The sequence below is a fragment of the Brachycentrus maculatus genome, unplaced genomic scaffold, assembly GCF_059751285.1.
Source record: "Brachycentrus maculatus isolate JH-2025_06_01 unplaced genomic scaffold, ASM5975128v1 h1tg000227l, whole genome shotgun sequence".
Lineage (NCBI taxonomy): Eukaryota > Metazoa > Arthropoda > Insecta > Trichoptera > Brachycentridae > Brachycentrus > Brachycentrus maculatus.
In genome coordinates this window covers 349290-376769 of record NW_028280978.1, presented here as the reverse complement: position 1 = coordinate 376769, position 27480 = coordinate 349290, and the positions used below count along the sequence as shown (strand labels likewise).

At 30.1% G+C, this 27480-nt stretch overlaps 1 protein-coding gene across 1 annotated transcript; it reads left to right on the top strand.

Annotated features, from left to right (window-relative positions):
* Positions 1-5031: 5031 nt before the first annotated feature.
* LOC148306752 (uncharacterized) lies at positions 5032-26056 on the top strand. Its single transcript, XM_088264471.1, has 11 exons — positions 5032-5373; positions 12792-12943; positions 18305-18518; positions 20447-20587; positions 21684-21744; positions 22636-22796; positions 23385-23436; positions 23791-23939; positions 24330-24385; positions 25289-25336; positions 25965-26056. Exons 1-11 carry the CDS (start codon positions 5275-5277, stop codon positions 26023-26025), a joined length of 1194 nt encoding a protein of 397 aa, XP_088120597.1. The 5' UTR covers positions 5032-5274; the 3' UTR covers positions 26026-26056.
* Positions 26057-27480: the final 1424 nt, after the last annotated feature.

Genomic DNA, 27480 nt, shown 5'->3' with positions numbered 1-27480 from the left:
CTGGTCTTAAAATTTCACGTCTTGATACTTGCTTGGTATAAAGTATAAAGCACCACAAAGTTAAACTAAATGTTCCTGCAGTTCTACAAAAGAACGACGAATTTTATACAAATAAGTATATTTTATTTATTGTTTCGGCATTAACTTTGTGGTAAGACATGTTACAATGGTTAAAGAAAACACTTCGTTTTTTACCACTTGAGTTTTATTATAGACTACATGTTTCAGAAGTTAAAATTCCATCATTCAGGTCTGTATAATAACTAAAATATAAAATATAAAATTGTTCTATAAATAAGGAGAGGGGAAAGTAAGGGGAAGGGGTTAGTCAAGGGACGGAGTTTGAAAACAAAGGAAAAATGGAAAGCAATGGTGAAGAATTTTGAAACAATATATTATTTAATAAATTATTATTAGAATTCAGTTTTTTTTGGATTTCTAAATTTTCAAGATAATTCATAATTCATGATTAGAATTAAAGAACATCATAGCGGTCTTAGTAATTATTTTTTGGAATTTGCAAATCATATAATAGATATTAATCACTCATTTCACTCTCATAAATTAAAATTATTACACCTTGTTCCATATAAAGGCCAAATTATGAATTATCTTGAAAATTTTGAAATCCAGAAAAACCTGAATTCTAATAATAATTTATTAAATAATATATTGTTTCAAAATTCTTCACCATTGCTTTCCATTTTTCCTTTGTTTTCAAACTCCGTCCCTTGACTAACCCCTTCCCCTTACTTTCCCCTCTCCTTATTTATAGAACAATTTTATATTTTATATTTTAGTTATTATACAGACCTGAATGATGGAAGTTTAACTTCTGAAACATGTAGTCTATAATAAAACTCAAGTGGTAAAAAACGAAGTGTTTTCTTTAATCATTGTCAAATAAGTATACATTTTTATTATTTTTTAGAGAATATTTTATAATTTTTATAAAATCCAAATATAATTTGATAAAGAAAACTGGTCTTATAATTTCACGCTTTGCCACTTGGTATAAGCATCACAAATGTATCCATCACCGATAGAAAATAAGATGAGAACAGCTATATTAAACAGATTGAATTTACTGGCAACAATAGATGCAACATTTGTGAAATCAACAAATGGCTGAAAGAATATTAACGGTGAATCAATAAGGGTAGAAATATTTTGAAAATTTCCCGTGCATATGTTTGTTCATCTCTCCCCTATATTTTCTTATATTTTAAATCAAGAATCTGAGATAATTTATTAATTATTCTCATATTTTTCAAGGCCAAGATGACAAACTGCTCCAAAAATTACCAAAACAATGAGATCGATGTGAAATTGTATCATATTAGCTTTTTAAAAATACAAACAAATGAATTAAACAACATAAAAGTCGGCTTTTTTTAAATCAGATATCTTAGATTGGTACCTTCTCATTCATGCGTTATATCTGACAACTGAAAACGATGAATATTGAATATTTTATTGCGCGTATGGTTAAACATCGCGGTTTGAACGAACTGATTGTAAAAGTAGAGGGATATTTGAGCCAGTACGATTTCGTTAATGAATAAATAAAATATTAATTCAACATTCGATGTCCTCTACTCCGCTAGCGACTCTGATGAAATAGTGGTAACGCTCGCTTGGCCAGAAAAGAAAAGTTATTGGCGAACTGGGAGCGACGGATATCGAAAGTATTGGGGCGTATCTCTCTCGGTTGGTTGCTTCACTGCGAACATCTTTTTATTTCACTCTTAATCAACAGTCGCAAGACATGTGCGCAATATTCCGCTGTTTCTTACTTTTCCAAGTTCTAGTCAGTCGATAAGAAATCAATCAGTGGTTGATGCCAAAATTCAAGCTATAAATTGAGCATATTACTGTAGCATACACTGATATGATGTATTACAATTGTATCTAAAAGTGTTATTTAAAATCGTTATACATCGTATCAGTATGAACATATTCGATATATTTTTGATAACCATCCATCTCTATCGCAAAAGAAATCATAGTTGTAAAGCTCTGATTTCTAGATGGAATTCAATAGTTTATTCACCACACCAGAGATTCGATTGCATATGGAAATTAGCGTTTTATCTTGAAATAAAATTCCAGTAGTTAAAGTTATCTACTCTGCGTAGGTAATGAGTTATATTTTTACTGTAATTTACAATAATCTCACATATATAAGACAAATATGTTCACCTTATTTACAATAATCTTACGTGCCAGATCGGTGTTAAGGTTTTATATCAAATTATGGTAATACCTATTGTAAATGAAAATTTAAATAAATGAAAACACATACATACACACACACAATGACTAGTTTCGGAAGCTACAGATGCTTCCATCCACGGGTTTGAATATACACAAGTGTTCTCATTTACAATATAATCATATCTTACCGCAATGTGAATGCCGAAATAATAAATAAAATAATAATAACTTATCTGAACCTGAAACAATTTAATAGTGATTTAATGTAGGAATAACAAGATATATTATTAATTACAACAGAGTTTCGCAAAGAATTGTCAATAAAAAACAAACACAAGCATGTATTTCAGTAACGATGGAATGACCGAAGGCGTTAACATTTTCTCGTTTTTCATAGAAAATGCCGCTATATTGACAAAAAATCACAACAATTTACTTCCTATCCGTAGCGAATAAATTAAAACAAAAAACGGAGATACTTTCAATACGATCTTATTTTCAACTGTGACTAAATTAACCACGTATAACAGATTAAACTTGTATAAAAAATTGAACGATAAAATTTGCGAACGATTGCAATTATTTATTGAGAAATGTCAGAGAAAAGTTTTTTTTTTTAAACTTCATCCTAGATCTTTGAATTCTTATACAAAAATATACTAATACAATAGATATATTATAGTCTAAAAATAATACAACATTCACGTATCATATACCGGCGACACTATGAGTGTTCCATGAAACTAATTTGATGTTCGAGATTGATTTATTGCTTTATCTTTTGTATTAATTATTTGTGTTTGGTTTACTGTCTCTTTGAAAAAAATATGAATATCAAATGGAGTGACTCTTATAATTATTATTATAATAGATTGGCCAGGAAAAACCTTTTTTAGAACTATTCATTCTATTTTATAACGTTGCAGACGCATGACCGGGAAGTTGGCGAATACACTCGACGCCGGCGCTGCGCCGGTATACGATTGATTCCTGGTAATTCCGATTCTACATATATAAATAAAGATGTTAATGTTCGTTTATACAAAATCTTAAATCTCCCAAAGTTATTCGCCGGTTACTTCGATTTTTTTACATGTGAAAGTGAAAAACATGCTTTTTGACCGCAATGGCAGTGCTATATGTCGAACTTTACACCATTAAATATGTAAAAAAATATCATAACAAACCTTAATATTGTCATATGTCATATGTCATGTTTTCATTACTTTGAAATGGATTTTTTTACATGTGAAAGTGAAAAATATACTTTTTGACTGCAATGGCAATGCTATATGTTGAACTTCACATCATTAAATATGTAAAAAATATCATAAGAAACCTTAGTATTTTTATATGTCATCTCGCATAAAAATAATCACTTGGCAATATTTTTATACATCAAACGTTCTGAGGTTAAAAAAAATATGCATTTTCCTACATATTGTTTTGCGTTGTCCACTTCAACGCACGAATTATTCAAATTATTCAATAGTTTCATTTTATATAATCATCATTATTCATTAATGAGGGTATTATTCAAAAGTAATTGTAAATAAGAGACGGTATACAAACTATTATCATTCGCAATTTTGGCAAGTGAGAGCCATCTGTTAAACAATAAATGCGATTAGAAGCCAAAGATCGACGGATCGAAAGCTCGGTTCGTGATTTATTTTAGTCTTCCAGGGCAATCGAATATCGAGCGGAGCTTGTCTGCTCAACTTATCTTACATTATAGCTCTATTAGTTACGAATCCTCATTTCTAGGGCGACGAAACGATTAATTATGCACAGCAATTAAACAAATATTACAAAAAATCATAAAACATCAGTGTCGGTTACAACATTTAAATCAAACTTTTTCTATTTATTACAGTACTCGCAGTACACACTAGTTAGTATTAACTTAGATGACCCGGTGACAATGATAGAGACTTTGATAGCATTAGTAATCCTTTTTGATAGCGAAAAACTTTGCATGATTGATTCAATACCGTTATAAGATTCAAAAAAGTTTTTTTTAAATAGATGGTTGAACTCTTCAACCAGCCAATGACAGATAGTAACCTCTGTAAATACCCAGACTTCGTTCACTTGAGATATCAATAACAAATAATAATTTGGTCATGGTTTTGTTTATCGCAACAAACCCAAAGAAGGTGATCTGAAAAATTGGATAATGTTAAAATATAAATGGAAATGTGGGCGGATCAAGTATCATTGCAGAGTCCTTAATTATTTTGTAAAATACTCTCATTTGATAGCTATTGTTACTAAAAATCTAAATAATTGGAGCATAAATTTTTCGTGAAAGTCTTTACGAAGAAAAAAATCACCTATGTGTATATAACTGTTTTTTAAAAGTTTATCCTATCCGCATTCATTGGTGCATAAAGCATCGCCTTGAAACTGAAGCAACGTCATGATTAACAGCGTCGAGAAAAAGTGATCCTGCGCTTCGGTGCCCTGGATATAGGACAATAATAAACTTGAGGGAAAAAAGACAAGTGAACAATTAAATAGAGGAGAAAAAGCAGGTGGGATATGAGACCAGGAGTCATATCTGGGGCACTCGAAGCTGCATATTCTATATTATACTCGTACAAGCTTGTGCAAGAAATAAAAAAGTCTCTTTTGTATAACTATATTTATAATTAATACACTTAGTTATTAAATACTGTAATTCGAGAGATTTGAAGTATTGACAAGATTATTGATATTTGTGATTATCCTGAAAGATAGGAAGTGAGTACAGTGTCCCTGGATGTCCTCTTCCCCTGCCCCCGCCGCGGCCTTCCGCCCCCCGCACCCAGCAGTCTCCCAGAATATCTCCACGAAGAACCATTGTGCAACCACACGTACCAGCCAAGTTGTTACACTTTCTCCGCGGTGTCCGATTGCAACTCAAATTCCGCAATATCCAATCGATATAAAATGCTGGCTTCCCTCAAATGTCAATTTGAATGTGTAATATCATAATTAAACTCTCATTGATTAGTCGTAAAAATTTGTCACCACGCCTCGCCGACTGTGATTACTGGACATTTTTGTGCGAACATGCCTTCGGAAGTGAGTTTTGAAAAAGATGCCGATTCTCCGTGGGGGTTCCAGCTAACAGGTGGCGCCACATTTGAAATGCCACTGACAGTGTTTGAGGTAGTTGAATGAACTATATTCTATTTACATTGTGACTTAGCGCTTTTTGATATTGGACGGGTTGCAGTTATGACTTTACTGCATCTGATATTTGACTCGCTGCAAACAATTTGTGACTTGTAAGAGTAACCACGTGTTGGTACAGGATGAATTGTATACCAAGATCACTTTACTGGTCACTTTATTGGGATTATTCCAATCAATTATGACTTTACTGATCTTTGAAATTACACTTAAAATAATAATTATTAAATTGCCTATATGTCATGGATTATTTGCAATGAATTTCAGCAAATGGTAGTTCAAAATACAAAATACTAATTTTAGAAGATTTATAAAGTAGAAACAAATTATCTTTTGTATTAGGGTTAAATATATATTTTTTATGTGCTAGACTACTTCACTGACTGAAGGATAAAAAGCCGTTAAATAAAAGATGTTTTCATATTTTTGGGAGGGTAAAATATTTTATGACATTCAAAATTCAATTGAGGTACACCTGTATTTAATATTTTTCAAAAATATTCATTGATCAAGAAAATATATAAAGTCATGTTTATAAATTTATCCGGGCATAGATAAATAATATATATATATTTTTTAAATATGCACATAAATATTTAACAAATTTAACTTCATATGATTCTTTAATAAGATAGAAACTTTCCAAAGTAACATAACGAAGTAGAAATTTATTTAATTTATTTATGAAATACATCACTTTTGCCTAAAAATTACAATTATTAACAATTTAAAATGGAATTCAACCACCTGTCTGCAGTTACAATAAACCATGACTTTTGGCCAAGAAAACGAATAAGATGCAGAGGATTTAATCTAGATATTTCCGTGGTAATAGAAAAGGTAAGGCGAGGAAAGAAAACATGAGATATGTTTATCAAATACTAAATTAAATTTTATGAAATATTTCTGAGTTTCTTTTGTGATCAGTAAAAATTGAATCTGGGACGCGAGTTTCTTACTCAACGACGCCTCGGCGCTTATATTAAAGTATTGTCCTCTTCTTTTCATAAATCGCTCACTCCTTTCAAGAACGTCATAAATCTAAAAAATTGATTTTTCAGGAAAACGTTTTTAAAGTTTAAAAATATAATACAATGTATTAAAAATAAATATCAAGCCACTTATTGAACTTTTTACTGTGCAACAGATCTTTTTAGGTAAAACCTGAATGTTTTTTCTCCATTTGAAAAATATTTAGTATATTTAAAAAAATCATTTAACAATACATTTTCTTCAAAATGTAAAAACAACACTCTCTGCCCTGTAGCGGGTAAATATTAAGTTAAAAATATGCCTCTTTTGCTGGGATATATTACATTTACTGGTCATTCCGAAAACACGCTTAACTTAAAATTGACGATTTTTGATTTATGACGTTCTTGAAAGGATTGAGCGAAATGACAACTTTAACTTGCATATTTAATTTCCTACCAAATGTATTGATTGTTTGATTCTATGACTGATTGATTGTTTGATTGTTTGTTTGTTTGATTCTATGACTCATACAGTGACAGCCACAGGGTGACTACAAATAGTCGCGTTAGGTGTCGGTGTCCAAATTTGTTGCGAGGTCAGTGAACTGATTAGGTTGTCAACACTCCTCGGAGTGTCCACGACCAGTTATGCTGGTTGGCCAAACCGCGTCAAATCGTGTACATGTTTGTAATGTCGTACTGCGCTGGTCAGTAGGAAGTCTTACGATTTCTTCAGTAAAGTACATAAGTTTATTTTTTTATTGGCCTAAAACTTTTTAAATGAATAGGAGCAAATTTAAGGCTTTTACCTATCTCCACAAAGAAATAAAACATAAACAAATTAAAGATTTTCCTTAAATAAATATACATATTAAGAAGTAGGTTATTTATGTAAACTAATTAAAAAATATAGAAAAGAAAATTAATGTAGCTATTTTTTCATTAAAAAACGACAAAAAACAGTAAAAATTTACACGGCAGATAAAATGTTCTGTGTTTTGAATATTGAAAGCATTAACTTTGTTGATCATATTGATATATTATTTCTCACATTCAAATGTGAGTGGATCAGAACACAAAGTATTTTTATTTCTCGAAATAATATAAAATGTTCTATTTTCAGCAATAGTTAAGAACTAAAAATCAAAAATAAAACTTGATATATTATACATAAGAAAAAATGTTCCAAGTAGCTAGAAATCACCCTGAAAATCAGAACTTCTAAAATGAATATTTTGTTTGTTTGTTTTGTTTTTGCCATCCGCAAGTTGTACATAGAGCACTGAAATTAATTAATGCCGTTTTTCATTTGTATTTAAATTACATTAAATTAATTGATTTTATATAACTTTTAATTGCAATTCAATACAATGTTAATTATAATAAATTACAAATGAAATGATACTTAATTTACGTTAATAGGTGATACGCATCAGGGTAACATAAATTAACAATTAATTTTTGTTATGTCATGAATGAAGAAATATTCTCAGACATGATGGTCCCAATAATTTGTCTCTTGGCATTTTGAGCATATTTCAATCAACTAATTAGTGAAGAATCTCAGATCAATAACAATTAAGAAAATAATTGCGCAAACTTGTACATCCAAAGATAATCATTAGTATTTCTGCGGTCAGTTCAGATCTAACGTTGCGTGAGATACTAGTGGTTTAAAAGAATAATTTATTTTACTTCTTAGTATATTACTTAGTACCGAGGTACCAATATCCATGAAAGACTTAGTTTAAAAACAAGGCTGGCGTTGACTTGGTGGTTTTTTCTGTTTTTATTTACTTCGGATTCATTTAGGCCTATAAAAGCGAAAATTATAAATTACACGCATTTCTGTTATGGTTTAAAAGTATTCAGTTCAAAGACTGACAGTTGATCGTCTCATTGAGTGGAAAAGTGTTTAATACCGATTTGTAAATTGTATCATTTTCCTTGGTTGGAAACTCAAGTTGTGACATTGTTTATATAGGTGGAACATTTTGCATCAAGAACAGTCTACGGATCAGTTAAAAAATTACGACAATTTATTGTTTCTTTAAGTATAATGTTTCTTCACGAGAGCTCTTTAATTTTTTATCGGTTATAATCTTTGATAGTAAAATTAGTTTCAAATTGTTAGTTGTATGGTACATGATATATGTATTTTTCTTACAAAAACATACATTTTTCACTGTGAAATTATCATTTTAAAATGGCATCCGTATAAAAATACGGATGCCATTTTAATATGTACAAATGGATGTTTTCTGATAAATAAGGAAACGTTAAATATGACTTCTGTAATGGTTGAATAAGTTTTTTCATCGGTAAAAGATATTTCTTTCTTTCTTCAGTAATTCAGCCTTAATTTTTTATATGTAGCATTTTGGGAATGCAGTATTTTAAGTAGTAATTAAAATAGGATTATCGTAAATAATTTTTAAATTGCCATTTTTATTATAAAATCTCGCATTCTATCTTTGTATATTCTCATCCTAAAAAATAACAGTTTAAAAAATTAAAGATACTTACATATAATCAAAAATTATTTCTCATTCTCTACTTATTGTAATACTATAGTTATAGCTTCTACTAAAGCAGTTTGATAATGGAAAGCTGCAGTTCTAAAGCGTTACTTCTTCATATGATGGAAGTCTTTAGCTTCTACTGTGGCCACCTGCCTGGAGAGCACCATTTCATCACTATTCCAGAATTACCCCATACAGAGGTATCAAAATCCTCTTCATAAATAATCAAAGGACTGTTCATAAAGATAATAAAAAATGTTTTACGATTTTTTTAATGCTATAATTGTTATCAAAAGTCTGAGTCTGTGAATTTTCATGAAATTAATGTTTTTCTTCACCTTTATTGCGTGCAATACGAGTTCTGCTTTGTATGCCTTAAGTTTGTCTATTCGAACTACTTTTCCCCATAAATCGTACATAAATAATTGTTTTCCACAGATAATGTTGTGAAATAAATAAAGAATGGAAAAGTAATGCCACGCAAAATACATTTGGCAAGGATTGATGCACCAATATAAATATCCATCAATTGACTTTGGCAGTTATTTTTATTATAAATTACGTACGTCACAGGAAACAGAACGAGTTTTTTTTAATGTTCAGCTGTTATTGTATACTAAAACAATTATTTTTGTTATTTCATCGCTTGCTGTCGTTATATCTCCGATTAAAAACTTTACAGGGTGGTTAAGAAATCTACATAGAAAATAATCTTGGTAATGAAATTACAGACGAATAATATAGAGAACTGAATTCTTCTATGTATTATACTATCGAACCTTATTCACAACGAATTAAAATAAAGTTTTTTTTTTAAATCTTCACTACTCTGACGATGCTGGTATTGACGAATCTAGGTCCGTAGTAAATGTGGTAACGCTATAAAATTGGTATTTTAATAAGTATTATGAAATGTAGTTCCACTGAGAAATATATGCAAATTATCTTGATTAACCTAGTATGAGTACAGATGTGTAACAGCCAATTGATGCAATTACTTTTTTACTACCTACTATTATTTATTTATTTTTCCCCATATAACATTGATATCCTTCGGCCTGAGTTTCTTAAGGTACGTTATCTAGATCCTTTTTAATATATTCCACCCCTCAGTGCAGGATTGATGACCATGCCTTTATATAATTAACAATTAAGTTAGCAACACGTCAAATCGATGTGTTGCACTCTGAACCATTTAAATATATAAGTCAAAGAACTTCTTAGATTAAACTTTTTTTTTTTAAAAGATCGAAAACAGTTTTATTGTTAATTTGTAAAACATCAACTCTTGCCAATAATTATTATATCGTCTTTAGTTCAGAATCTCCATTCACAGGGAATATTAATACTATTTTCGTTATTCGTTTGGTAAAAGACATTAAATATCTTATGTTGCACTCTTACTCGTAACTCGGATGTCTCTTTCCCCAAAAGGTGTCAGTTTGAATAAAATAAATGATATAATATTTAGGTTAAGTTAGACGTTAAACTAATCGAGTAACAAGCAGTCTACCAATGTCTGGCTGACACTTATTTTGTTGAACATTATTTATTCTCATTGGCTGGTAAAATAATTTTAAAACAATCAGACTATCGGTTCACACTGTCGCACTCATGTCTACAAGTTCATCTGCGCTGATGTGTGATGTAAGGTTCTGGCTAATATCCAAGTGTACGAACATAATATAGTACCACAACATGCTGTGATCTTAAAGAAATCTTACAGACACATAAGCAAAGAATACAAATTGTGCCACTACATACAAAGATCTACCCAGACCAAGTTGTCCTAGGAAGAGGGTAGTCAGTATTGTCCGCGTAGTGCATTCTATAATACATTAGGGGTGCTGTGTAGGAAGTACTATTCTAGTACGATCTACACATAAAGTTGGTATTCTCGAAGTTATTTAAGTAAGTTCATTGAGTATTTAAAGAACAGTGATTTAATTGAGTGAATGGATTAATCTACAATACATTGACAGTCGGTTGGCCCAGTAACCTTTTAGTTTGAATCAATTCATTAAAAAAACCGGAAATGAAATCTTTCATCAATAATGTGACCTCTCGTCATCCGCCATACATATAAATATATATATTTAATAAATTAAAATGCTATTAATTAATAAACCTCACGATAATTAAAAAAAATATTTTTACCTATTCGTTATTTTTTTGACAATACTCGAACGAAAGGATTAATCTTTGGGTATGTACTCGTATTAAAAAAATGTTTTATTCATTTAAGTATAAATACGTAGGATAAAAAAAACTAGAATTTAAAGTCTCTGTAGAACGAATCTCTTCACACCGTTTTAATTAAAGGACATCAATCGAAACATTTTTTAATAGGATTGAAAAACTATATTGCTTTCTTTGGAGAGACATTCTCGACTTATTTCGTCATCCAGGCTGGTGTTTTCAAATTATAATATAATATCGTGTAAATTATAAAATAATGTTACTTTTTCTTTAAATAAAATATGACAACGTGCATGACTCTCTGTGCTGGGTGTGATTTAATAACCGGTGTCGGATAATGACAGATGTTTTTTAGGTTTTAATATTTTCCGGCGCTTACTTCCTAATAATGTGATTCTAACGCATTATCAACTATCAGCTGTGTCAAATTCTATTGTCACATATCCTGCAGTGACATTTTTTAGTGTAATTTGTCGTTTAAATCTGCAGCAATTACAAAATAGTTATAATAATGATACTGAAATATCTGCTTCACGCCCACGTAGCATTTGACATTTTTTACATTTCTGGTACAATTTTTCTAATAAAAAACATCTGATGTATACTACCGTAATATTAAAGTTGTATTAAAATAAGGTAAAGTAATTAAATTAATTTTAAAATAATGGAAGAAAAAAATATTTATAGTAACAAAGTTTAAAAAAAACGCCATCGTGACGTAGACGCTCGACTGCGAAACTGGCGTTCGATTTCCTCCAATTGTAAAATTAGCTCATCAAAGAATTATTTATAATTTTTGGTCTAGATGTTTGTAATGTATATTTCACATTTACCCTCCCTATTCTTTCTATCCTACCTGCAGAAAAGCCTCTAAAAGTAGAGGCTTCACGGGTTCCTTTTAAAAATTTATAAACATATGCCAATGGAAATTAAATATATATATTAATATTAAAAAAGAACACTTAAAACAAAAATTATTTATATAATTTTTCCCCTTTCAAAAAATGTTTAATTTTTTTAAGCATGTTATGCACATATTATAGTATTTACGAGTTGTTTTTATTTTTTAATTGAAATATTAATAATAACGTGTGTTTGTACGTATAATTTTCTATTCTCAACAGTTGTAACATTTCTTGAATGTTTTTCGCAGATACTTTGTGGCACATTTTATAAACTTTACAAAATTAAACAACTTTGTTTTAACCACTTTTTTTATTATAAGTACACTTTAACCAACCGGTTTCGCCAAGAACTTTGTCGTCATCAGGGTTTATTAAATTCTAAAACATTAAAAACAATAATTAATATGTGTGGCAGTTTTTGGTAAGGGAATGTAATTAATTATGAGTATTTTAATGTTTTAGAATTTAATAAACCCTGATGATAGCAAGGTTCTTGTCTAAACCGGTAGGTTAAACTATACTTATAATGAAAAAGTGGTTAAAACATAGTTGTTTAATTTTATAAAGTTTCGATATTTTAAATTTTTTTCTAGACCCAAAAACTATTTTTAAGTATGCATTAGCAGTTTGATTTAAAACTATAGGAATAAAATTGCAAATATAGGAAGAAAGTGGAACTTAGAGTCTTCAATTCCTCTTCACTGAGCATGCGACCACAACCAGATCATTGAACAGACTATAATATACCATCAAGTAGTTCTTTTTAAAGGAAATTAAAAGATTTGATTTACCAGGTTCAGAAAGGAGGACGAGCTGCCAAAGCCGGCATTCGTCTTGGAGACGTGCTGGTGAAGATTAACGGAATGGAGACAGACAAACTCACGCTGGAGGAAGCTCATGACATCATCAACAGTTCAGGGAACAACATCAATCTGGCCGTAGCCAAGTAAGGATTTTTTTATACATGTAAAACAATCAAAATAATGCTTTCAAAACTGATGGCATCGTTTGAGTAAAAACACATACTTGTATTGGGGCACGAACTTCATACTGACTGAGGGGTTGGTTGGTAATACGTTTAAAAACATGTCATTTACATATATGTTTATGTATGCTATTATAAATATGTATATATAAAACAAAAATGAATATGTGTGGTGCATGCGTGTATGTTGTCAAATATACAAACATTATACAAATATTATACTAGGTTTTTTTTTATATAAATAACATTCGGATCTTAATAATAAATTACTAGAGACATCTCTTGGTGAGATGAAAAGAAGCTTTTTATTGAGCAGAATTACATATATGATTATACATAGATGTCTCTAGTGAAGTTCTAGTGATTCAAGAAGAATGTTTCAAAATTGGTTCAAATATATATATATATATATATATATATATATATATATATATATATATATATATATATATATATATATATATATATATATATATATATATATATATATATATATATATATATATATATATATATATATATATATATATATATATATATATATATATATATATATATATATATATATATATATATATATATTTATATATATATAAATAAATATATATATATATATATATATATATATATATATATATATATATATATATATATATATAAATAAATATATATATATATATATATATATATATATATATATATATATATATATATATATATATATATATATATATATATATATAGAACTTCCAAGAATTTGAGTAGTGTGGTTGTCAATATTGGGTAGAATTGGTGAATGTTACACGTGTGTAAAGTGATCGCTTAAACCAGCCTATGACGGTTGTCAACCCCGTATATGTCCAGACTTCAGAATAATAAATTGTTTTCATTTAAATTTTAATAACATATAAATTCAATTAATTGATTTGAAAGTAAATTTGTGGTAAAATCTATGCATTTTTAATTTATATTTTATTTGGTAAATACCACCATTTCTTAAAATCTATTGTGACACGTGTTTCGATGCATTCTGCATAATTTTCAATGTCCTAAAGACACAACTGTAAAATTCAGACTAACATTCACATACGGAGTTTGAAAATGATGCGGAATACACCAAAACACGTGTCACAAAAAAATATTTAAAGAAATAGTGTTACCAAGTAAAACATAAACTAAAAATAAATATTAATTTCATTATTTGTTTTAACTTCATGTACCGAAAATAAATAAGTACATTGGCGAGCTTATTGCTAAAAAGCAATATCTTCCAACCAAACAAAAACAGACTAGTGATATTGATCAAAATGTTTGATACATGTTTGCAATCAGAGGGTATATAGTACTTGGACATTAAAAAAACATGAATTACAAATAATAAATTAGTTAAAATGTTTACCCGGAACTAGTTGAAGTATGCACTCGTTTCGTAAAAGCGAATTATAAACTTGAATATTATCAGTTGGAAAGCTCTTGGCACCTAAATCAACGATCCATTAAATCTATTTAAAGGATGAAATTCGATTAAATTGTAAGCCGATTGAAGGAACTGTTGGATTAATTGATTAAACGCCGCGAATCGCGAACACTCGGGCAAATCTAAACTGCAAGTAATAAAACGTGCCACTGAATTATTTTCACAAGCATTTTCCATTTTGTGTTGCGTAACTGGATAAAATACAGATGAATAGAAAGGGTTTGTTAATGGAGTAAAGCGTCAACCATGAATCAACTATAAAAATGAATTCTTAAAAAATATATTATAATATAAGGGGCATGGAAAGGAAAAGAGAGTCTAGCGATATCTTCTTACCCTTATCCGTACCCAATGGTGCATAGGGCACTGCATCGTATTGACGCAGTGTTATCTTGATCGTTAACAGATGTAAGCAAGTTGAATACTCCTACATTTCAGGGACCAGTCCAGGGTAAAATTAGAGTGTAAAATCACTAATATTTATTTTCACCCCTCCTCTGGGAATCGAACCCGGGACCTCCAGCGTGATAATTCCGCAATAATTATATGTTATTAAAAAAAAAACAGGATTGTTTACCGGTTATACGACGTAATAATTGCATATTTTGAGACTCAAAATATTATCAAGAAGAATATGGAAGTCTGGGTATTTACAGGGCTTATGATCTGCCATAACTTGGTTAAGTGAACACTTTACACACGTGCATCTTTCACCTTTCTACCCATGATTGACAACCACACTACTCAAATTTTTGGAACTCCTAGATATATCTGATGACACAGTACATATCGCTCACTCCTTTCAAGAACGTCATAAATAAAAAATCGACAATTTTCAGTTGTGCATGTTTTCGAAATGCCCAGAAAATATACTATAGGGTCCGCCATCTAAAGTTTTTTTTTTCAACTAGTGCTTATTTCGTGAATGGTAACACTTAGCTCATGTCTGATTTGACAGATAATTAGTTTTATCCTTCCGCTGAGCGAATATGGTTGTGTATACGCTTGAACAACGCTGGGAAATATTGCGACATTACTTTGAAAATCATGGTAATGTTGCAGAATGTGTGCGAAAATTGCGTACGGTTTTTGGAAGAAGAGAAGCACCGTCAGCTCCGTATGTTCGTTATCTTGTGAAAAAAGTGAAAGAAACTGGCATCCTCATCGATAAACCAAAGCGTGAAAAGCCAAAAACAGTGCGTACACCCGAGAATATCGATGTTGTGGCAGAAAGTGTGCGTGAAGCGCCATCAACATCAATTCACCGTCGTTCTCAACAATTGAACATTTCGGAGACATCATTGAGACGAATTTTGCATAAAGACCTTGGTATGACGCCATACAAAGTCCAATTGGTTCAGGAGTTGAAGCCAACTGACCATCCAATGCGTTTTCGCTTCGCTGAGTGGGCCTGCGATCGACTTACAGAAGATGCCGATTTTGCCAAAAAAATCATCTTTTCGGATGAAGCTCATTTTGATCTTGGCGGGTATGTAAACAAGCAAAATTGTCGTATTTGGGGCACAGAAAACCCGCACGCATACATTGAAAAGCCGGTACACCCAAAACGAGTCACTGTTTGGTGCGGATTTTGGTCCAGAGGCATAATTGGGCCATTTTTCTTTGAAAATGAGCAAGGAGTGGCCGTTACAGTCAATGGCGATCGTTATCGGGCCATGTTGAACGGATTTTTGTTCACAAAAATTGAAGAGGAGGATATTGGCAACATTTGGTTTCAACAGGACGGCGCTACGTGCCACACAGCCGAAGCTACACTCGATGTTTTGCGCCCTGTTTTTGAAGATCGCATTATCAGCCGCAGAGCTGATGTCGTTTGGCCACCTCGGAGCTGCGATTTGACACCGTTGGACTATTATTTGTGGGGTGCCCTCAAAGATAAATGTTACGCCGACAAGCCAGAGACAATTGACGCTTTAAAGGACAATATTCGTGAAGCCATTGGTGAAATACAGCTGCACACAATCGATAATGTGCTTAAAAATTGGACCGATCGTGTAGGCTACTGCATGGCCAGCCGAGGCAGCCATTTGAATGAAATTATTTTTCATTATTAACCGGAAGGATTGTACTTATAAATAAAAAAAGAAATTTGAGAAAATATTCAGTAGTTTTTTTTTTATAGCATTTTCAAAAAAAAAAAGTTATTTGGCGGACCCTTTATATCCCAGCAAAAGCGGCATAGTTTTAACTTAATATTTACCCGCTTCAGGGCAGAAAGTGTTGTTTTTGCATTTTGAAGAATAGATATTGTTTAATTATTTTTTTAAATATATTAAATATTTTTCAAATGGAGAAAAAACCTTCATGTTTTTTTCTGAAAAGATCGGTTGCACAGTAAAAAGTTCAATAAGTGGCTTGATATTTATTTTTAATACATTGTATTATATTTTTAAACTTTAAAAATGTTCTCCTGAAAAATCAAGTTTTTTTATTTATGACGTTCTTGAAAGGAGTGAGCGATATGAGTTCACAGCCATTTATGTTAGATGAAATGTTTCAATGAAAGCCCAGTAAAAACTTAGTGAGGCACATGATTGAAATTCGCAATTATGTGTATGATGAAATAAAAAAAAATAAATATACGTAATCAATTAGTAAGTGGCGCCATAAATACGACGAGTACTTCATCTCGTGAGTTTAAAGCATGTTACGTTCTTGTAAAGGTTATATCGAAATAACCCTTTATAACTCACAGGACGATTTATTACATATTAAAAATTATCTTAATTATAATAAATCATTTGTTTCAAACATTTGCAATGTGCGTTACCTATCAATAATAAATATTTATAATTAAAATTGATTACCTTATTATTCTTGTTATTTTATGTTTTGATTGTCTTCCGCATTCTACGCACGATATTTCTCATCATCGGTAGTCTGACATAATATTTAATTTCATACGTGTATATACATACGTGTTGGCATATTAAAACCCAAAAAAAGTACTTTTTTTTAAACGTCCGAAACGGTAAAAATACTATGGTAAAAAACTTTTTTTAATAAAGTAAAAAGTATTTATGTTTAATTAAATTATTTTTGTGTGTTATTGTGAAACAAAAATTAAAATCCTAAAATATGAATATTTGAAGAAGTGGCAGTCAAAAAACTTATCTAAGGCGCAGATGTTCGGAAAATTCATAAAAGTGGAAATATCTGGAAAACTAAGGCACTTTTACTGAGGTCATATATTTATTTTTTGGTGAGTCATAAGCTGGCCTAACACCCTTTTTAAAGGAATACGTCGGATTATGGGACACCCTGTATATATGAACCAATTTCGAAAAGTTGTTCTTGAATCATTAGAACTTCACTAGAGACATCTATTGGTGAGATGAAAAGAAGCTTTTTTATTGAGCGGAAACTGTTTTATTAGTATGTGAGATCCGAATCCTAGTTAATTATTATGTTGGTAATTAACTGTGATTGAAAAAAATATGTTTAGGTTAAATATACAAGTATTTTTATCAGGGAGGTTGATACATTTTATCTTCATTCTAGTAGATAAATTTGGTAAAAATAAAACTGCTTTTATTTAATAGACAATGCTGTAAGCATTTAATACATATATATATATATATATATATATATATATATATATATATATATATATATATATATATATATATATATACATATATATATATATATATATATATATATATATATATATATATATATATATATATATATATATATATATATATATATATATATATATATATATATATATATGTATATTTATATAAATAATAAAAACTATATAGTATTGATTATTGACACGTTCACTCTATTTCCACTGAACACAAAACTTTGGTGCGTAGCCTGGAGGACCAGGAGGCCGAGGAGCGCGCCAAGGCGGCCGCGCTGGCGCTGGAGGAGGAAGAGGAGGAAGAGCCGCGCGTGGACGTGGCCAGCCTGCCGCTGCGGCCGCCGCGCCCGGCGCCCAAGCCCGAGCTGGCGCAGCGCAAGTGCTGGCACCCCATCGTGCTCGACACCAGCCCGCCGCCCCTCATCGAGGAGTCCACTGGGGATCAGGTGAGCTCACCTTCCAGGACACTCAACACACATGAAGAAGAATACAGAAGTCTGGGCATTTACAGGGTTTACGACCAATTTTAATTACCAGAAAAACTATGATTTTTAATGGATGAGAGTGATAATCAGCTTACTTTCAACATCGTTATATAATGAAATAATAAAACATTTACTTTAAATCGAAATTATAGCAACATCTCAATAATCCTCGAAGGAATACAAATTTCTCAGATAACTCGTTAAGATTTATTAACCTCAAAGCTCCAACTTGAATTTGAGCGAAATTTAGTTTTATTAGAATTAGAATTTGAGCGAAAATTAGTCCAAACTTACATAGAGGAGTTCACTGGAGATCAGGTGAGATCACCTCCCAAGACACTTGTTGATAGAGATGTCTTCTGCGAGACAATTTTCGAATTACTCAGTTGCACACAGCTAATTCTCAATTCGTGATGAATTATTATGCGGTTATCTATTTATATATATTATTATATAGAAAGAAGTAAACACTTGCATAAAACCAATTTTCGAATTACTCAGTTGCACACAGCTAATTCTCAATTCGTGATGAATTATTATGCGGTTATCTATTTATATATATTATTATATAGAAAGAAGTAAACACTTGCATAAAACCAATTTTCGAATTACTCAGTTGCACACAGCTAATTCTCAATTCGTGATGAATTATTATGCGGTTATCTATTTATATATATTATTATATAGAAAGAAGTAAACACTTGCATAAAACCAATTTTCGAATTACTCAGTTGCACACAGCTAATTCTCAATTCGTGATGAATTATTATGCGGTTATCTATTTATATATATTATTATATAGAAAGAAGTAAACACTTGCATAAAACCAATTTTCGAATTACTCAGTTGCACACAGCTAATTCTCAATTCGTGATGAATTATTATGCGGTTATCTATTTATATATATTATTATATAGAAAGAAGTAAACACTTGCATAAAACCAATTTTCGAATTACTCAGTTGCACACAGCTAATTCTCAATTCGTGATGAATTATTATGCGGTTATCTATTTATATATATTATTATATAGAAAGAAGTAAACACTTGCATAAAACCAATTTTCGAATTACTCAGTTGCACACAGCTAATTCTCAATTCGTGATGAATTATTATGCGGTTATCTATTTATATATATTATTATATAGAAAGAAGTAAACACTTGCATAAAACCAATTTTCGAATTACTCAGTTGCACACAGCTAATTCTCAATTCGTGATGAATTATTATGCGGTTATCTATTTATATATATTATTATATAGAAAGAAGTAAACACTTGCATAAAACCAATTTTTGGGTTTATTAATGTAAACTAGACTAGTTTTAAGAACCACAGATGTTCTTATCAATAGGGGAAATTTCAAAAAGTTGATGAAAACATCTGTATTGTACACAAAACATATGTTTTTATAAATTATATTACATCATAAAAGTGGTCTTACACAAGTGTTCTATCTTTATACTTAAATGATTAAACATTGTTATATGTCATATTGTTTTATTATTGTTTTATGTTTGTTTTTTATAAGGAATAACCCGCAAAGCCTATACTTTAAGAGGCTTGTATGTGGGTAGGATAGTAAGGATAGGGAAGATAAATGTGAAAAATACGTTACAAACACATAGACAAATTAAAAATAATATTTCTTGAATTTATTTTCCATTTTACGGGAATCGAGCCCACGACGCTAGTTGACGTCAGTCGTGCGTCTACCCAACTACGCCATAGCGCCTATCGTTGAAAGCAATATTTTTTGCAAGATATCTATCGTACTATCCCAAATTCTCAAAAGTAATGAGATTTTTGTGAAAAGCTTTAGGAAAAGCTATTTTTTTGTTTTATTATCCACGAGTTACTTGAAATGATAATATTTCATTTGTATTTCCAGGAAGCACCACACAAGAAGTTGATGAGGAACTTAAGACAGGCCATGGATATGAAAAAGATAAAAAATCCATCCCCCGAGGTACTTATATTCTTTCTGTGTAATAAATTCACTATCATTAAGAAGGAAGAAGAAGACAATTCGTGATTTCCTCGCATTTTCTCCCAATGCATCGCCAGCTCGAATACTCGCGTTATGTTAAGTTACCCGCCCTTGCAGAGTGTAATCCTTCGAGTGTATTGTAAACGGAATGAATCCTAATTTTTGTATTGAATTAATAAATAAGTTTTTGAACAACCGTGTTTCTTTTGAATGCCTTTACCATACTAATCCCTGGCACCTTAAATGAATAGTTTGAGCACCACCGAAATGTCCAGCATGGAGTTAAGAACCTTTTTTGTTCTTCTTCGTCTCAAAATGGACCTGGAATTTGATGGCATATGTGACTATGAAATGTGAATGAATATTTACGAAAGCAATGATATTGTACATATTTCATCTAAGAGTGAAACAACAAGTTTGGTGAGTAGGCATTTTTTTACTGAGATTTATTGGTGGAACTGCATAATAATAACAGCTTTATCATGTTTTGAATATTGAAAGCATTAACTTTGAGGATCATATTGATATATTATTTTGAGAAATAAAAAGACTTTGTTTTTTGATCCACTCACAATGTGAGTGGATCAAAAAACAAAGTCTTTTTATTTCACAAAATAATATAGCTTTTTCAACTTCTATTTTATTTGATCATTAATTCAACTTAATTATCAATGTTAAGATATCAATAAAAATACAATCTGAAAAACTATTTTATTAAAAAAAAAACAATTCCACATACCTACTGATTGAAATTATAATTAGTTTAAATACGCTCATATATTATATAATCAACCATATGTATATACAAATTATTAGGATACCATTTAAAGGATAGTATTTATAAACTTATATTTCTTTAGGAACATTTTAATAAATATTTATTTGGCAGTCACCTAATGAGAGGATGTTTCTGTATTTTTTTTTCTGTATTTACAAACAAAATAATAATAACAATTATCTAGGCATTTTATATAATTCAAAAACGGACGTATATGGTTTGAAACGGAGTTTTCCCATTGGACTGAAGAAATTTTTAACTAAAGATACTTCCATAATTTAACCATTCATTTACATATGCATTATGTGTATACATAATACATTATTTTACAAAGGTTTTATTACAAAAAATGTATTATAGGCTCCTCCGATGCGGAGACCTCCTCTACCACCCCCGGAAGATGACGATGAAAAAAATAATGGTAATCCAAATCTGTATATTCAATAGTAATAACCCTCGGTAGTTATTTGATTAAAAAGGTAAAGTCTCTCATGTTTAAAATGAGTTATTATATACATTTAGAGTCAATAAATGATTCCTTTGAATACTGGTCAATCAAAACAATCACTAAATCGATACATATTCATATTCAAATAGAGCAAGTCTGTAAATGGAAACAGTAGAATCTTTCTCGTCCGCCCTCGGCTGGTCCGCCACTGCAGTTGATCCAGCTTTTTTGGTTTATACTTTTACAATTGAATGTTTGTATCATGTATTGCATTTTTGTAATGATTTTTCTTAACTTGGTTCAAAAAACATAAAACAAACAAAAAAATCGATTTGCAAGAGAGTCAGTGCACGTCAGGAAGCCTAAATGCTTCTGTACCAAATCCGGGAATGCGGTGGGACAACTTTCAATGTATATATTATGTATAGTATTGCTCTTTTTTAATAATAACAGTTTCACAACATTTTGAGTGTTTCAGTGCATTTCATACTTGTTCACAAATCTGGGTTTTCTCCACTTGGGTTATTTTTACATTTTTTCGACATCTCTACATAGATGAATAAGAATCTGATAATCTAATGAGTATTTACTGCTTCTTCCCTGTAAACTTCCATATTTTTCTTCGTCTTTGTCGAGATTTCAAAAAATAATATTAAAAACAGTTTTTTATGTAGTTTATTGCAATGTTTTCCATGTAGAGAGCAATACTTACAGTCATTATTGAGTTAAGAGATTGTTTATTTTACTAAAAATCCGTATTTCTGTATTTTCTAATAATCCAACCTTTTTGTACTCCGACCATCCCCAGTTCCAATAGTGGCGGATCAGGGAGGTTCTACTGCAAATAAATAAATATCTATTTAGAGCCCACCATGGCTGATCAACTCCGTACCATGCAACGGCAGTTGGCTGCCTTATCTTCCCTTCCAGCAGTGCTGCAACAGTCCCTGACGATGGTCAGCCAGAACCTCACACGGATGCTGCCCCCAGAGCCAGAAATGGAGTCCGAAGAAGTTGATGAGGAGGTGTGTACTGCGAAATTTACAATCCTTAAAAAATGTTATTCAACCCACAAAATATTTCAATTTAGAAAACCAAAATCTAAGACTCGAAGTGCCTAACTAGAAATCATTCCTTTTCGGGTAGTTTTTCTCGGTTTATAACATATTTCTTACCAGCTTAAGTTTTTGATGTCAATTTGTTAAATGTATTAGGAGTTAGAAATACGCAATGCGTAACCAAATTTGTACGATGATCATCGTGATTAACGATCAAAGTGATCGAATCCAAAAGCCGAATAATGTAGCTGCCGACTTACTTTAAAGAAGTCGTTATTAAATTCGGTTATTTAATTCGAACACCTCACTGTCAAATTAGTGTGAATATAATACTATTGTGCCTTGTATACTACAAGTATGTTACTACTGTTTTTCATATTTTATCACATAGTTGAATGACACCATATTTATTTTTAAGTCAATGACCTTAGATTTCAACGTATTTGTAATCTTTGTAATAAAATAAAGTTATAAAACGATATTTATTGGTGTGAATATTTTTGCATTCAAGGTTTTTAAAAAACCAATAAAATTTATGTATTTTCGTTAAAACAGGTTGTCGCCCATGACAGTGACATTGAGTATACGGAGGAAGATTATACAAACGGTAAGATTGAATAATATATTTCTAAGCATGTGATTAAATAAGATACATACTTAAATACTTAAAAAAAGGGATATGCAACTTTTTAAAAGAAATAAAATTGAGATACCAAAACTAATTAAGTTTTTTATAACTTATACATCAATTCATTTAGCAGTCATTTTATGGTTACATCTATCCATTTCATATTAAAAAAATATTTGGCAAATACCACTTTTTCGTAAAATTATTCAGACACGTTTTTTGATGCATTCGGTATAAATATAAAATGCATCGAAACACGTCACAAAATAATTTTTAAAATATTGTTATTTACCAAGTAAAATATTAATTTTAAAATATTTTTTTAATGTACAGATAATATGACGGAAGAAGAGGTCTCAGCAAGAGAACACACACCGGAACCAGAGTCGGAAGTATTTGAGGAACCGGAAGAGGAACCTGAGCCGGAACCCGAACCCGAACCTACCTTAGAAGAATTGGAGAAACTGGATAAGCTTAGAAAAGTAAGAGGAACAATCCGTATTTTGAAAATATAAGGAATAATAACATAAAATAATGTTGCACTGCACGTCAATATTCACAAACAGTATAATACACAACTAAGAAGAATTTCAATGTAGGTAATGTGCTTTTAAAAAATCAGCGGCATTAACAAACGAATGTTCAAACGAATGTCTTGAACATAATCCCCTAACAATAATCCCTGATTGTCACAATATTAATTTTTTATACGTTTTTGTTAATAAAATACAACTTAGTAGACTCAAAAAATCTGTGTTTGATTTAAAATTAATACATAAAATAAGTTTTTTTTTGCTAAATTCATCATTTTAGTTTGCGGTGTATTTTGATTATTTTTACCCAATAATTTTCAATCACGATTTTTTTTTCAGCTGAAAGAACTCAACAGAGCGTGGCCGTGGGGAGACAATATCAAGCCGGTGTATAAGTAAGTTTAATTTAGTTTTAAAACAAAAAGGGATCTATAACCGCATACCGCAATTTACTCACTGAGATCCGTTTTATTATGATTTCATAACAAACGAAATGAATGATTCGATTATAAAGACTTTGATATTAACAGGAAAAAAAGAAGCGAAGAAAGTGGTTTACAAATAAATAGCCCAATTTTATTAAACTTCGATCAAAATATTGTTACCCAACTTTAATTTTGGATTTTAAAACTAAAAGTCACTAGTTGCAAAATTAGAATTATTCGCAATCACATAGTGCTAAAAATGGTATAAATTTTTTAAACGCATGTGATATTTTGAAATGTTGCTTATTATGAAAACTTTATTATGTGTACAAAATTTTCGATTTGATAAATACTTCTATGTTCGCTTCTATATAAAAATTTCCTCGAAAAACCTACCGGGGCAATAACCCATTACGGTTTTTACAGAAAATAATTTTTGGTGGTCGTTTGTACCTGCGGGGACATTTGATTTGTACCGTATCAGGCGAAAGCAAAATGGCAAACGCATGTACATATATAATTTTGTCTAATTTAAACAGTAATAACAAAATAAAATATATGCATAATATTATTTAGAAAATATTTTCATGGACATAGACTATTAAATAAGGTTCTGTGTGCCATAAAAATTGATTAAAATGTATTTGCCTGGCACTAATCCTTTTCACACCACTATACGCCGCGGATATCTTTGGCAATATTTTTTCCGTGATTTTTGGAGAGCTATGGGGAACATAAACCCTCATTTAGATTATTGGTGATAGAAAATACGCAACAAAAATATAATAAAATTAAATAAAAAGTTTTTATTTCTTTTGTGCATATTTAAAACAAATAAAACAAAATAAATTTTAAAAATTATGTTTTTTTCAGGATTTCAGATAGGTACAAGGTTCCTCATTCCGAGAAATTTAGCAATCGGTAGGTATTATCATAAATAATATATAATATATACGAATATTTCGTGACCAGTCTAATACTGAACTAATATTATGTAATTGAATCCCGGTAATTATTTTAAAAGGATAATACCTATTTTTCAAAGCCAAGTAGAATACAGGGTTGTATTTTATTCAAATAGATATTAAAATTTACTATTCATAATGTTAGTATATTACCACTCACCGTAACGTATTCGACTCTTCGTCAGGACAATCACCACACCGGCATGCTATCAATACAACGCGTCATTACCATAGTGACGTGTAGTAGGTATTGTTTGTATGTTCAGTGCAGTGATTGTCCTGACAAAGAGATGGGTACGTTTATAGAAACCGGTAGACTAAAATCTCGGTGAATAGTTTTATACTAACATTTTGTAAAAAGCCTGACCAAAAAGTGAATGGCATAAATATTAATAATATATATATATATGTATATTAAATTAACTGTTATAATTATTTTATATGTTTACTCCATTGAACGTTATATTACCAACCATATAACTAATTTGTCTTTAAACAGTTTAAAAAGTTAATTATTTGAATTTCTTTGATTTGCCTTATTCAATAGTGAATTAATAACATAATATTTTTCTCTTTATTTTTAGAATCCAGACATTAGAAGGTAAAATGGTGTTAAGAAAAGCTCCTGAGGTGACTACCGAATAGAAGCATCACGTACCTGTAAAAAATTAAATACGAGTACTAACGTATCTTTTTATCGTTTATTAAGAACAGATTTATTTTGTTAGGAATTTACCTAGGAATGACAAATTTATATTTATGATTGTTTATAGAATTGTACATATTTTTATTCAAAATAAAAAGTTTTGAAAACGCTGCTTTTTACTCACGGAAACATATTTAATAATTAATAAGTAAAAAGTGTAAATATATATATATATATATATATATATATATATATATATATATATATATATATATATATATATATATATATATATATATATATATATATATATATATATATATATATATATATATATATATATATATATATATATATATATGTATATATATGTATATATATATATATATATATATATATATATATATATATATATATATATATATATATATATATATTTATATATATATATATATATATATATATATATATACATATGTACATACACAAATATACATTTCTAATGTATTTTTATGATACCATGTAATTTTTCTAAATAATTATTTAAAATTGAGTACCTGAGTCAATATTTATATGAGGTCAGAGAATTGAGTACCGAATCCTATATGAAATAAAATCTAAAAATAAGCTGGGATATTAAATGCAATTTTGATTGTATCGTATGAGATTAATTGAATGGAACTTATTAACACTAATTCTTACTAAGCGGGTCAAATAAACCCATTGGTCTTCGAAGCCTCTGAAATTCCACTATGAAAGCAAGAAAGATTCTTAGTTTAATTTCTTATTTTATGTATGCCTCAATATTTAATCGATTCACATTTTCTGCATTCAATAAATCGACGTATGTGATCGAAGTGGTGCTCAATTTTATTTAATTATATAGGTAAGGACAATAACTGCTTTTGAGAAAGGGAGTAGGGGTGGCATGGTAGCAGCAATGGCTAGGGTACTCGTGATTGCACACCCGCACTTGTACGAGTATAGTTATTAGATGCGATGTTTCGGTGTGCTCAAAATTTAAGATGGCATTTTTTTGCCCGGTGTAACCACCATGCAATGTTCCTGTGTTAGAAACAGCGTAACCAGACATGGGTTAAATCGCTTCCTAAATGAATTACGACACATTTCTCAAAGCACTTTTTTGGTTTACTGTGAAGAATATTCTACAAGATCGTGACATGCTCATGGTCACTTCAGCCAGATTGCCAACATTCCGAAATAGAAAAATACATGTTTTATACATGTGAATTTTGTAAACATGTATATAATACAGTCATTTTATCATTATTCCAAAAAATACACAAATAATTAACCAAAATATCCTTATATTGGAGTACAGAGACCATATTTATTAATAATGTATATATATATATATATATATATATATATATATATATATATATATATATATATATATATATATATATATATATATATATATATATATATAT